Genomic DNA, 14,558 nt, shown 5'->3' with positions numbered 1-14,558 from the left:
CTCCATTGCAAAAAGCTGCCCCAGCCAACAGCCAACCCATCTCCAGCCAACTACAGCTGATGGGATAAGAGGCATACAACTGCCTGGAGAATCTAACCAGAGCCTTCTAGAAGAAGACAATAGTGGTCTCTATCTTGAAAATTCAAATTCAAAAGATATGCAGATGTAAGCTTTGGATAGTGGAGTTTGCAAGTGAATTCAGTTCTTGTAGAATTGGGGCCATAGTCAGCAACTTAATAAACCAAACCTATATGAAATAGATAGTTCAGAAGCAGTTGACAGTGAGTCAGCAAGAAAATTAGGTTGCAGAGGACAAAATGCAGAAGACTAGCAGAGAAAACAGAGACAAGGGCCCAGAGAGCTCCAGCTCCAGAGAGGAGAGAGTTTCACTCCTAACTTTTCAGTTTCCCAGGGGATATTCCCTAAGTCCTAGTTACAATTTATTTTCTGCCAGGAGATGTCAGCCAGATTCTCTGGACTATCTTTACAATACCTAATTCTCCTTTTTATTTGAGATAGTTTGTATGGATTTTTATTACTTGTAACTATATGACCCAGTTAGTTTAAAAAAATTCTCCTGGGTTTAGAGATGTCTTAGATTTCTTTTATTCAAGGGGAATATTATTTGGTGATATAACATAAAATATAGATTTGGTCTCTGTCCTGGTTCTTGGCACAAGAGCTTCTAAGACCCTTGGAATCTCCTGAGTGATAAGAATTTTTTTTTTTTTTGGATGCTAATGAGATGGCTGGTGGCTGGAATCACTGCATGGTCTATAGACAGCTATGGTATAGCGGCTGGTTGCCTGAGGAACCAGCCTTGTGATTACAGGGTTGGCATTTTCAGCCCCACTTCATTTGGTTCAAGCAATTCTTCTGCCTCAGCCTCCCAAGTAGCTCAGATTATAGGCATCCACTACCACGCCCAGCTCATTTTGTATTTTTAGTAGAAATGGGGTTTCCCTCCAGGGAGGGAAAACGGGCTGGAAATTTGAGTTCAATCCCTTATGGCCAATTGTTTAATCAATCATGACTATGTAATGGGATCTCCACAAAACCCCTAAACAACAAGGCTCAGAGAGCCTTTGGGTTGGTGAACACATCCGCTTACTGGGAGGTTGAGACACTCTGCCTCCATGGGAATAGAAGATCTCATGCTCAGGACCCTTTAAAACCTCGCTCTATATACTTCTTCATCTGGCTATTCATCTGTACCCATTGCAATATCCTTTATAATAAGCTATTCTTGGTAATAAACTAGTAACTGTAAATAATAAACTAGTTCATCTGTGCCCTTTGTGATATCCTTTATAATAAACTAGTAACTGTAAATAAGTGTTTGTGAGCTGTTATAGCAAATTAGCAAGGAGTTAGCATCAGAATTGAATTGTAGGACACCCAGTTGGTGTCCATAGAGAATCGGAGAATCCATTTGTATGGGGGAAAACTCCACACATTTGGTGTCAGAAGTGTTGTGACTGTACAGAAAGGGAGAGTTTTTCTTTTAGGGAGGATAAGTATGATTGTTAAGAAAAAAAAAAAAAAAAAGACTGGGTGCAGTGGCTCACACCTGTAATCCCAGCAGTTTGGGAGGCCGAGGCGGGTGGATCACCTGAGGTCAGGAGTTCGAGACCAGCCTGGCCAACATGGTGAAACCCCGTTTCTACTAAAAATACAAAATGAGCTGGGCGTGGTAGTGGATGCCTATAATCTGAGCTACTTGGGGGGCTGAGGCAGAAGAATCGCTTGAACCCAATAATAGTATGCTCCAGGCATTGTCCAATTACACATTATCTCACAAAAGTGGTCATTATTATACCCATTTTAAAGAGATGGAAGAACCAAGGTCCTGAAAGGTCTAGTATCTTGTCCAAGGACTCAGTCAAAATCTCTTTCCACTATACCAGTGTCTCACCTACATCTGTGAAAAGCAATACATTACTTCCTCATCACCAACTGGATTAATTTTAAAATAAGGTCATGTGAACTGCTTAGTGTCTCAAATCATTTTCATTATCAAAGCACATTTTAAACTAATGATTCTAGTCTACGGGCCATGTAAATTAACATCTAGTAATATATTTTACTGGAAAAGGAGAGAGCATATTTCATGAGTGCTGCAAACAATCCACCACCACCTGATTTCACCCAGTCCCATCATACCTACTTGCTTTATTCTTTTCTCAAATGTGCGCCCAGACTTCAAGGTAAGAGGTTCAAGTTCAAGTTCAATTTAACCACAACAACCCACTGCCACTTTGCCCCATTACTCTCTATCTTATCTATCTTATAGCCTCAAAGAGTTAATGATTCTTTCATGATTCGACATTTATTGAGGTGTCAGGCACTACACTGAGTGCTGGGTACAAAAGACCACCTGATATTGTTTTTGAGAAGTCTGTTCTCATCACTCTGGGGCACCTTAGAAGGCTCTCTCCTCCTTTTCCCACTCTTTCTCCCCGTTCGGCCCTGAAAGGGGCTCTTAAATAGTCCCTGGAGGTGGTTAATCTTCTGGTGAACTGGAAGGAGGGTGGGCCCGCACAGCCTGCCCAGACCCAAAGATCAAAGGCGTGTTCCTCTAAACGCCTGAAGGAAGCCCGGCGGACTCTGAAGAATACTGCTGGCAACCAGCGAGTTTCCAAGGACAGAGCCAGCATTTGGAGCGAAGGATGCAAAGCTAAAAAAGGATGTTGGCGGGCCAGCTGTGCCCCGCTCGCACCTGGGTTCCCCGTGGTGTGGGGACGTAACCCAGAACCTGCCCTGCGCCTCATCCCTGAGCCAGAGGATCTGCAGCGGGACACGCACCCGCTGGCCCGGAGATTGCACCCGGAAAGGGACGGAAAGGAGGCTGTGCGGACTGAGGCTCAGAACTCCTTCCCCGTCTCGCCCACTTGCAAAAACTCTTCTCCCGGGCGGGAAAGCCTCAGAGGCTGCTTCCGTCCTCCGCGTTTGCGCTCAGCTCCCCGCTGGCAGCGAGCTCTCCACGCACTCCTGCTGCGCTCGCCACCAGCCCTGGCGTCCCTGCAACTCCAACTCCAGGCCGACTTCCCGACGCATACAGTGCCGGACCAGAGCAAGGCCAACCACTCGCACTGGAGTGATGGGGAGATTTTTTTCTGGCCCGAGAATGGACCAAGGGACTCTCTTGCAGGGGACGTGATTCCAGGGCGCCCAGATTTCTCTCTCCCTTAGAGGTCGCAACGGAGCCAAGGGAAGTCTGGCTTTAATCCACTCAGGACTTAAAAACATCATCTAATGACTGAAATCTGTCTGAGAACACAGGATGAGCACATCCATGTCCACACACCCGGGTGGAACAAATCTTTTATTTTTTGAAGACAAGTGCTTTGAAGTCCAGACTGAATGGCATTTAAGAATTAGGAATCCATTGCGTGCCATCCTGGAGTGAATTAAACTAGAGTCCAGAATATGCAGCTTCTTTAAGAAAAAATTCTCCTCTGTAATATTTTCTTTCCCACTGCATTAAGTAGTGTTCGTCATGAGACATCTGAAAACATTGATTGTTAAAATGTGGTCCTGGGACCAGCAGCAATGGCATCACCTGGGTCCCCACTTCAGACTCTGGACTCAGGATCTCTGGAGGGTGGAGGCGTCTAGGTGATGCCGAAGAACCACTGGCTTAAAAGTCTCCTTGGTCAGTGTTTTCCACTAATCAGTAAATATATAGAGCCAGCGGAGCTGGAGCTCTGTTTATCGCTTCTCTTTTTAGAATGAAGTCTCTGTTTGACAGTGGGAAAGCCTGCTAGAATGATCCTGAGTTGCTTGTGAAGTCATACAAGCAATGAGAGAGAGAGAGAGAGAGAGAGAGAGAGAGGACTTCCCTGGCTGCAGTCCAGATTGGATATCTGTCTGCTTCTGAGAACTTGCAGACTCGCTTACTTGAAACACTTCATTCTCCGTTCAGGCGTCTGTAAGCTGCTTTGGTTGTTCTCCTGGTTCTTTCTAAAAGCACCTTCTAAGATAGTTTTCATAACCTAGAGGTCATAGGCAGGATACTCCCCACTCTTAACACCCCCGACCCCCAACCTCCAAACTATACTGGCTTGAGGCCAAGGGAGTTCCCCATTCTTTCTATGAAGCTACCCACCCCCATTCAAATTGAGACACACCAACTACCTGGGCTGGAGCTGGAGCAGGGTAGGCTGGGAGTTTTACCCTTCTGGGAAGACCAGAGGAGAGAGACCTATGGTGGGTGTGGGTGTGCTGATGATCTGGAATGGGAGAAAGGCCCACTGAGAAGGAGAGATGTTTAGACTGTGGGTGTGTGTTGGAGGCATGTGTGGTGTGGTCACGTTGTCATGTTCCTGGGCTAGTGGCAGCCACCACCCAGTCATTCCTACCTCGATCCTCACTCCATTCAATGGACAACCATGGGGACCTGAGTGTGCCCAGGCCCCTCCTTGGCTGAGGCTCCTGATGGGACTGGGCAGCCTCACCATCAGACACCAGTGTCATCCTATCTGCAGGTGCCAGGCTCTGACTTTGCTCTCTGGATTTCTAGGAAAAAGAAAGTTCTGGACAAATTTAGAGAGCACTGGAGAGAGGTGCAAGGTGAAAGAGAGACAGAAAGAGAGAGAGAAAGAGTCAATAGATACCAAAAAGAGGTATTTTAGTTCGTGGGAAAAAAAAAAGATCATTGCCTGGATGCTATAAACACACACCCCTTGGAGCTTCCTGCCTGAGACACTTTCAGTTTGGGTCTAGGCACAGATAATTCACTACCCGCCACTTAGTAAAAGTAACTGACATTTTCACGGAGCCTTTGCTTTACCAAGGGATTTTACAGATATAATCTCATTTGAGCCCCACTAAGCCTCTGTAAGATGAAAGAGGAAGGTCTGCATATAATGATTATTATCATTCTCATTACCTTTATCCCTGCTTGCAGAGATGGGAAAACTGAGGATCCAGGCTCTTTCAAGAAACAGCTAGTTGGGTGCAGAACCAGGGTCAAATCTACGTGTTCCCTATTCATAGCCACATGCCTCCTGCCTAAAGCAAAGGCTTCAAATTATTGGTAGGGAACTATAGATAGCCATGAAGACTTTCTAAAAATCCATGTATAGATTGGGGTTGTAAGGGAATGTGCAAGAAAAAGTTATTTCTCTATGGACGGCCTGCATGGAATCCTCAGGATTTAGAACATTTGTTTTGTAAAAACGTGAGTGGGAGATTGGAAAATTTGTGAAACGTGAAAGGCAAACAATTGAATCACACTGGGGACTCTTTGATTTGAACTCTGGATAGGTAGAGGCATGGTCTCTATCCCTCTGGTAGAAAGGACAGAACACATGAATTTGAGGAACGGGACTCTGGCCAGAGCTTGAAATGTGTTCTTGAAAGTCAAGTTGGGGTGGCGGTGGTGGGGTGATGGAAGGGTATCCTGACATCTTGAAAAGTCCTCCATGTGCAAATAGACAGGTGGATGAAGTCACCGAAGTTCTCAGCCCTTGGAGAATGGGGAATTGCGCTTAGTAATGTGGTCGCCACCCCTTGGTAATGAGGTCACTATCACTGACAGAGAGCACACCTGGCAGAGCAGCTTCTCCAGTCGGGACCAGCCTAGCGGGATCCTTCCTCCATGGCCAGGCAGAGGGCTCCACCCGCGAAGCGGCCTGTGGGGTTGGTGGAAGGGCGGAGAAGCTCTCGCTCCAGGTACCAAACTAAGCCGAGAAAAAAGGGTAAAAAATCGAAAAGAAAGAGCAAATGAAGCGGAAGTTTCAAGGCTCTCTGCGAGGAATAACAGTATAAATAACCGAAGACGTCTTGTAAACACTGCGGTCATAACCCCGAACATTAAACAGCCCCGGTGGCATCTGGCGCATCGGCCGCCACGGGCTGCGCTGGGGCAGTGAGGGAGCCGGGTCCCAGGCTCCTCGGCCTTGCTTCTCTGTTTATCTCAACTTAATCTTCCCCTAGGAGCTGTTCCGTAGCCTGGAAAATGTTTAAATTAAACCCAGTCCGCCGGAAGTCGTGGCGGGAGCTAAACGCACCCGCTAACCGCAACCAAAAGGCAGGCATGCGGGTTTATTGTTAGAATTAATTAATGGATTATTAATAAGAAATGTAGATAAGGTATGCTGCAGAGCTTTGAAAATCCTGAAACACACCCTAAGGGTTATGGAATTTACATCTTTCATAGCTTCTATTATTTCTTCACTAGTTTGCAGCTATGCCCACACCTGGAAGGTGACAAAAGGTGGAGTTTACTTTCTCGCCCGTGTCAGCAGTCATACTGTGGAATCCATGAAAATTGGATTTCCTTTTTCTGGTGCGTTTTACTCTTGAACTGTGTAACTGTGGATAACTTTAATACTGCCCATTCTTTGTTTACAGTTATATGATTTCTATTAGCCTTAAAAGTAACCGACATATTTCTTTTTTAAGGTTTCAGTATAAAACATAATCTGCATCTTCATTATGAAACTCATATGCAATTTTCTTCTATCTCTAGAAGTTTAGATTGAGGTTTAAAAGAATCATTTTCATTGTCAAGCTTCCCCATAGTTTCCCACTTTCTTATTCCAAATATTTTTTAAAAATCACACCGAATATCAGAGCTTTTAGCAATATAAAGAAAGATTTATTTTCAAAAGTAGCAAAACTGGTTTGAAAAAAATATATATCTTTAAGTGAATTACTTTATAAATGTGACTGTCAAAGTCAGCTATCCTATGATCTACATTTTACAACATATTGTACAAAAGATACATTGATAGGCTCTTATCTATTTATATATTTATAATTACATATTGCACTTGGACCAGCAAGGCTTGCAGAGTCATTCACGGTAGAAGTTAATAAAGTTAAATAGATGGGAATCTTTGTAAGTACAATCGATCTCCTCTGGTTTGGAAACGAATCTCCTCGTCGTTGTAAAGTGTTCTCGCGGGGTGGGACAGAGAGAGGAGCATTGCGAGGGGGAAGCAGAGACAGAGAGCACGAAGGGCAGGGGTCGCCTTCCCGGGGCCCGCTCCCCCCGGGAGCGCGCCTTTCCCAGACTCGCACCTCCAAGGTCAGGACGCGGTGGTTCCACATAAGCGGCTCGCGGTCACCACTTCTTTCAGGTCACTCTCGGGTTTCCCGGCCACCATAAAGGGCCACGTCTGCGGGAAAGAAGAAGGTGGAGGAGGTAAGTGGCCGTGGCGGAGGGGGTGGGGTGGACTCGGGGCCTGAGATGAAAGGAAGGGGGGCGGTGGGGGCAGGCGGTGCGCTGGAGAGACCGGTTATCTCTGCAATTTACTCCCGGTCCTAGCGCACCCCGCGGCTGCATGAAGCAAATAGCTGCCTTGGCGCCGAGTCACAGCTCAGAGGTGGTGGTGGTGCTGGCAGTGGTCTTTTAGAACGAGAGCCAAAAGGGCTCATACTGGGTTCCTTGTGAGACTCAATGCAGGAAGCCCTGGGCAAGCTGAGAGTGGGTGGTGCTGTGGCACTGCCTGGAGGCAGACGCTCTAGCAGTCTGAGCGGGAAAGCCCAGAACGACCCTGTGCCTGCTGGGCACCGAGTTCGGGGCGAAGCGCCCTCCTGGCCTCCTTCTGAGGCGGTGGTCGGGTTTCAGGGCCCTGTCGCTTTCATTGCCTTTCATCGCCACCTATTTCCCTAGTCCGACTTTCGTTTCTTCCATCGCAAACACCGGCTTTGACTACAGCTTCTAAATTAATCACCACCTCTTAAGGAAAAAAAATGCTAAAAAAAAAACTACGTTGACTTTTAATTTAAGATCGTCTTCGTGCTGGACTGAGAAAGCATGCTTTCTCTTCCTTTCTCCGGGCTGTTTTATAATAAAGCTCATTTAAGTTTCTTATTAAAAAATGAAGAGAGTAGCAATTGCAAATATTCGAGGCAACACTTTCATTTTAGGTGAAGATTTAAAAAAGCTATTTGCTCATTGGAAAAAAAAAAAAACCCAAACTTTCAATTGGAGGGAAAACATTTTTCATGGCAAAATGTGGGTTTTCATCTTCTTCTCCAGCAATTCCAGAAACCAATTCGGTGAGAAGACAATTCAGATCTCTCTCACTACTGCTCTAGTGCTGGCTGATAAGACTTGCCTTTTAAGAGGAAAAATCTCTCATTCTTATCGTATACAAACAGAGGTCCTAGTAAGTTGTTATTGCTTTTCTTTAGATCCTAGAAGTTTTAAAATAAAATCAAATAAAAAAATTAAGATATATTTCTTAAACAGTAAGATACATTTGAGAAAAAAGTAGATTCAATGATTATCAGTTTTTTTTATTAAAAAGTTAGGCTCAATGGGCATTACTTTTTAAGATAAAAGGTAACATTTCTTAAATCTTGGATGAGAGTGACCTATTTTAATATTTGTTACACTCATACTAGTGAAGATTTACTGATTTTGCTGATCATTACTAGAACTTCTAGGATTTAAAAATATTAATCCACTTATAGGAGAAGCACAGAATATTTAAGTGGTTGGGGGCTTACATGGACAATTTAGGGGGGCATACATGTGTCCTTATCCAATGGTCCTAAATATGCTTGTGAAAGAAACAGAGTTGGGTGTTTTTATTTACAAGGAAAGGAAAATCAAGCTCCACTCTCTGCTAAAAGAAAAAAGGATTAACAAAACGCCTCTCCGCTCGCAGCGTCTTGTCAGTGTTCTCAGTTCCGCAGCAGCCACTGCACCCCAGGGAGGATGGCGATGGAGCGGGCGCGGGGGATCCCTCCTCTGTGCCAACTCAATACACTTGCAAACCTTTAATTGGGCTGCCACGTCAAACCCTCGCATAAATCACTCCCGCTCCGGGGGCTGGTAGGGCAGAGAGCGAGGGCCGTGTCTAGACCGCCCGCCTCCGGTCCCTGGAGGCTCTAGGCCCGCGGTGGCCGAGGTGTGTAAGTCACCGCCGCGCCCGCACCCCCACTCCCAGACCCGCGCGCACTCGCGCCCACCGCAGGCGGGAGTGCGGGCGCGCCTGGACTGCAGCTGCAGCCCCGGGGGCACTCACCAGGTTGACCGGGTGAATGTACCCGTTCTCGTATTTGTCGTTAGCCAGGATCTGCCTCAAGTGGGCGATGTAGCTGGACGCCAGCCTGAGCGTGTCCAGCTTGGAGAGCTTGGTGTCCGGGGGCACCCAGGGCAGGGTGGTCTTGAGTCTGGAGAAGGCCTTGCTCAGCACTCGCATGCGGGCCCGCTCTCGCGCGTTGGCGGCGTTGCGCTGGACCTGCTTCCCCTCCTGGCTGACCCCGCTCAGGGGGCTCTTCTTGGTGGGCGCCTTCCTCCTCTTGCCCAGGCCGCCGCGGCCCTTCGGGGGAGACCCATTCTCGCAGTTGGAGCTCTCCTCGGTGCTCTCGTTGGAAGTCACAAATTCCTTGTTCGAGTCCATTTTCAGCCCGTCACATTCCAACATTTCTACCTCTTGAAGGTCCTCCACATCGCTGAGGGAGCCGGTGGACATGTTTGGGGGTGTGGACGAGGGAGAGAGAGAAAGAGAGAGAGAGAGAGAGGAAGAGGGTGTGTGAGAGAGAGAGAGAGACCCTGAAACCAAGAGGCCTCCCGAGTGTGGCTCAGCCACCTCCTGTTGGGAGCTGGAGTTAGGGTCTGGTTGGGTCTCACAACGCTTTCCCCTTCGCAGAGTTGTGAGAAGGAACCTCGAGGACTTCTGCAGCAGAGGAACCGGCTCTCTGTTTCTCCACTCCCAGAGTCGTGGCCGTAGAGGAGTGTGAGCGAGCGCTGAGGAATTTGGTGGACACTAGGAATTTATCTGGGGAATACAGGGGCGGATCCTTGCAGCCCAGGGGAGGGGCCTGCTAGGCCCCAGCAAAGCGCTTAGACCCCTTTCACAACCAGAGGGAAACTCAATGCACAGACCCTGATTTGCAACTTGTAATGTAAATGAACTCAACTGCATCATGTACTTACCAGCCACCTTCTCCCAACTGTGGCCGGGGCCGAGGAGAAGCATGTCCTGTCCATCTCTAAAAGGCCTTCTTTCCCTCTTAAGACGTCACAACTGGTTGTTACTGAGAACTTTAGAAAAACGACTAGATCGTTTGGCTCTTTCTGGGCCTTCCACCTACACTCCATGCCCTCTCTCCTCCCAAGAAAACACGAATTAAAATACAGGGAGTATCAACCGCATCCTGCCAACACCTCATAAGACTCCAAGTCTTTACCGAGATTTCCTTCCACCTTCCCCGGGATAAATGAAGACAAGTGCTTCCTAGAATCTTTATGGTGATGGAAAAGTAAGTATAAAACATTTCACCTACACCTGGTCATTTTCAAGACATCAAAGGACTGCCTATGTGTACACAAACATACTTGATTTGCACACTCAAACCCAACCACACAAAGCTTAGTGGGAGTGGGTAGGGAATGAGAGGGCAGTTTGAGTTTGTGAAAAACATTATGTTAGTTGATCATCTTTTCCTAATAAATGGAAACTTTCCCCTCGGTTTTTTTTTTTTTCTAGAAATGCATTTAATATTGCCTTGAGAGTCTTAGTTGCTCTTACACATCACCTTGCCTGGCACTTTTTGTGATGCACCGTCTCTTTCAATGCTGCTGTCTTTGTCTTCTTCCAGCCTCTTTGGTGCCAGTGTTCCTCATATGAAGCTGACATTACGCAATATAAAGCAAGCTTATCCTTTTGAGAAAGGTTCTTTTCTGTCTTTAACCCCAGCTCGAACCATCTTTCCTAGAAAATAAGAAAGTCTCCTTGGAAGTAGGTAGAAAAAGCACAGGGAACCAGAACCTAGGGATTGGATGAAATTGATGCAATGAAACCAGGGAGACTGAAGGCATAAATCTCTCTTACAATTTCTTTGCCAGGTTTTCTTCCCTTGCAGGTATGCATTGAAGTTGAGGGGCTGGAGCAAAATGTAAGAGTGGTTTCTGAGTGGTTGGCTTAGGGTCTGAAGGCTTCTCCTACATTAAGATATCATATCTCTAATCCTAGACCCAGCTGGGAATTCACTAAACTCTAACGTTTTGTTTTGCTAGCAGGGTCTTGTTTGCTTTCCCCCTATGCTGTAAACTAAACAGGTTGTCAGCAAATCAGTCTTTATTAATGAATTAGCTACCCCTCTTCCATAATATCTTCGCTGAGGATCCAAAATTTGTTAATCACCAGTGTGGAGATTTATGAGCTCTCTTATTTTCTGTTGTTTGTGCAGGTGGAGATTTAAATGACCACATCCACCCTAAGATTTATTGTGAGAATGATTGATGTTATAAACCAGGAAAAGGACTCTTCCCATAGCAGGGATGACAGAAATATCAAGTTGAAGTTGCCTTTGTCTTCACATACAAATGACCCAGTACTACAACACAGAAAGTATAATAATTTAATCTGAGGTTCAAGACAGCAGTAAGAGAACACCCAGCAGGCCTGTTAAAAATTTCTCCACTAATTCCTCAACTAGTTTCCTTTGATTTGCTCTCCCTTTTCTCAGTCTTGGTAAAACATGAAAGTTAAAGTTATTTTTAGACTAAAGAGCTATGTGAAAGTGGGCATTGGCCAATACTTTGTGAAATGTGTTTGTGTGTGTGTGTGTGTGTGTGTGTGTAGCTACTAAGATATCTGCAAAATAACTGCAAATAATTAATTTGGGCTCTGGAATGTGATAATTATTATAAATCCAAACTATGGCTTTACTACGTAACAGGCTATTAAGCTGTGATTTTTCTTGTTGGAGCCATTTTTTTTTCTTTTTGGCTCTGGCTCTCTGTTACACCTTAGTTAATGGACTGCTCAGGCTGTCTGGGGAGATAGTAACAATCACAGTAATATGTACCACTGAAAAGATTTCTGTTGTCTGTATATTTTTCAATGTTGGAAAATTAAAAGTACCAATTTCTGGAAGCATGTAAAACTAGCCTCATGTCATAGGCTGGTTTTTATGCTTAGCAATTATTTTTCTTCATAGCCATATAAGAAATAATTAAGTCCCATGTCCATTTATCTTGCAGTGAGACATTTAGGCTGAGCAAGGCTAGTGGGATGGTAATAAATTTTTGACTGTTTCTAAAATTCTTTAAAAGATGGCTTCCAGTTTGGGAGTAAGAGTCGAAGAATGCTGTTGCTTATGTATCTTGATATGAAGTCTTGGAAAAAGAATATTCATATGAAAAATACTTTTTTCTTTTAAAATTTTGTGTCTATCCCTGCTAATAAATAATAAACACTTAGGGACAAATGGGTGGGGGAAATGACTTCTTGTTGGATTCTACTGAGCAAATCAGTTAAGCTGTAACTTAAGCTGTGCCAAATTCTCCCAAAATATAAACTATATTCTGTGAGAAGAGAAGCACTTTTGAGAAGCTGTATTAACCCTTTTGGTACATTGACCATTTCTGTTCCAAAGCACGAAATAGAAAACTAGTGATTTGAAAGTATGAGATCATTTCTAAAAGTTCTTACCTGACTTTTAAGAAACAGTTATGCCCCAGAGGCATCTGGCCAATTTGCTGCTCACTTCTAACAATTTGTTTTGCAAGAAAGACTATCTTTGAAAGATTTTAGTGCTAAGGAAATTTTATCTCTGAAAGCTGTAAAATGAAGATTAGGCATGGAATGTACCCTTGAACCTAAATCCTGGTTTATCAAGTGATACATTTACAGGAAGTTCAGATTTGATTCAGTTGCACTTGGATGGAATAATTTGCTTCCTTTTTTATGAGAAGGAAAACACCATAGGCTTCCTTTGAACTGACTTCATATGCCATTACATAATCTTTCTCAGGGGAAAAATATGCCTTTAAATTTAAATGTTAATCCTTTTCTCTTACTCCTCATCATTTGGTCAGGAGACACAGGCTGGCAAATCGGCAAAACTGCCCATTCTCTTTTTTCTTCATTTCTAATTAGCACCTCTAGATGTTTTATTCATTTTATTTGATGGTAACTATCACCACTTTAAATATTTGCCAACTTTCTATGCAAGTTGATGCCTTTTTTTTTTCTTTTTTTGATGGAGCCTTGCTCTGTCGCCCAAGCTGGAGTGCATCAGCACGATCTAGGCTCACTGCAACCTCCGCCTCCCAGATTCAAGAGATTCTCATGCCTCAGCCTCCCGAGTAGCTAGAATTACAGGTGCCTGCCACCATGCCTATCTAATTTTTGTATTTTTAGTAGAGGTGGGGTTTCGCCATTTCGGCCAGGCTGGTTTCAAACTCCTGATCTACCCACCTTGGCCTCCCAAAGTGCTGGGATTACAGGCCTGAGCCACCGTGCCCAGCCAGGTGCCTCTTTTTTGATTTTACATAATTATCTCTGTACTCTTGGTTTGCTGCTGATTGATTGTTGTCTATCTCCCACTTATATGCCTATCAAAATCTGACTTTGTTTCATTAAATTTTAACTTTATTTCATAAAGTGAGCATTACCTCTCTTTGCTCGTTCTGAATTATAGTGGTGCTGGCCTGTTATATTTTGGCAGCCAAAGTGAATACGGCACTAGTGAGCTTGGTGGCTAGCTAAGGAGGTCAGTAACAGTGATGCTGGGTGTTGCTGCTACCTTTACCTGGCATCAGCTGGGAGACAGTATAAATCCTGGATGGTATAAATCTATTCAGTAATCAGAAGTCTTCCGTGTGTTCACTATACCCTAACCCCCTCTTTTCACATTTAATTCAGTGAATTGTAGAAAAGATGCCACATTACTAAGATTTAAAGCTGGCAAATAACAACAGTAAAGTCTTGGGGAAGATTCTGCACGGTTCTTTGAATCCAGGAGTTCACATGTTCCATAATACAGCTTTGAAAGCAGCCAAGCCTATGCACTTGAAAGTCAGAGTCTACCCTAAGGTGTAAGTGGGCCAGAGAAAACTCGGGCAGACAAAGAGAGTTAAAAATTTTGCAAAGCCAGTTTAATGTCCTCCTAAGTTTTCTAATACTAGAATAATTTTATTAGACCCTGTCAGTGTTAGGAAAGAGACAGAAAGGGACTGAGCGACTCCTGAGTCAGGTACCATGCAGGGACCTTTGCCTCCATTCTCTCATTTCATGTATTTTCTCTCCTTTCTGTTGGCACTACTAAAGAAAGAGCTGCCACATGAAATGAATAGTGTATTAGAAATGTATGCCAGAGGCTTTCCCCTGTAATAAAGTTTTAGAAAAACTGGCTTGAGTGATGACTATTCTGTATCTTAAAATAAAGCTTGAAAGCAAAACCTCCCAAGTTTTCACAAAAAGAATAAATCTTCTAGGTTGTATGGGAGACCTCTGTAATGCACTGATATGTTAAATATAGTTTATTGATGGGCATAAAACAATACAGGCCAACTTGCTGTCAGCCTCCTTCCTGTCAGCTTGGGAGAGTATGGGCACTGGAATCAAAGGCTCCTTTGGGTGATTACCTCTTTGGGATTATTTCCTGGTGGCAGGTGCTTTCAGCTTTGAGGAGACAAAAGCTGCAGGGTTTAGATCTTAGGACCAGCAGGAAAGTACTGAGTGTGAATCCTGACTTTAGGAAGATGAAATATTTCCAGGCGATGAAGCAGTTTAAAATAGAGACACAAAGTAATAGTTTGTCAGAATTGGATGGGGCTGAGGACCAAGGAGGCCGTAAATAAT

At 44.6% G+C, this 14,558-nt stretch overlaps 1 protein-coding gene across 2 annotated transcripts; it reads right to left on the bottom strand.

The window, feature by feature from the left end:
- Positions 1 to 3,310: 3,310 nt before the first annotated feature.
- Positions 3,311 to 9,714, bottom strand: TCF21 (transcription factor 21). 2 transcript variants are annotated; one of them, XM_032159346.2, is made up of 3 exons: positions 8,988 to 9,714; positions 7,030 to 7,127; positions 3,311 to 5,684 (listed from the first exon to the last, which is right to left on the bottom strand). In XM_032159346.2, the coding sequence occupies exons 1-2, from the start codon at positions 9,435 to 9,437 to the stop codon at positions 7,038 to 7,040; spliced, it is 540 nt and encodes a 179-aa protein (XP_032015237.1). In that variant the 5' UTR covers positions 9,438 to 9,714; the 3' UTR covers positions 3,311 to 5,684; positions 7,030 to 7,037. The 2 variants fall into 2 exon arrangements, with proteins under 2 accessions (XP_032015237.1, XP_058286659.1); XM_058430676.1 differs by lacking the exon at positions 3,311 to 5,684 and having other exon boundaries at positions 6,583 to 7,127.
- Positions 9,715 to 14,558: the final 4,844 nt, after the last annotated feature.

The sequence above is a fragment of the Hylobates moloch genome, unplaced genomic scaffold (genome assembly GCF_009828535.3).
Source record: "Hylobates moloch isolate HMO894 unplaced genomic scaffold, HMol_V3 SCAFFOLD_2, whole genome shotgun sequence".
Classification (NCBI taxonomy): domain Eukaryota; kingdom Metazoa; phylum Chordata; class Mammalia; order Primates; family Hylobatidae; genus Hylobates; species Hylobates moloch.
Note: the sequence above shows the minus strand (reverse complement) of the source record. Positions and strands in the feature narration are given on the sequence as shown.

Bases quoted from the DNA above. Each gene is read 5' to 3' on its own strand.
- TCF21 (XM_032159346.2), bottom strand. From the start codon at position 9,437: ATGTCCACCGGCTCCCTCAGCGATGTGGAGGACCTTCAAGAGGTAGAA. The intron at 7,128-8,987 runs GTGAGTGCCCCC...TCTTTCCCGCAG, and splicing joins ACATTCACCCGGTCAACCTG to ACGTGGCCCTTTATGGTGGC.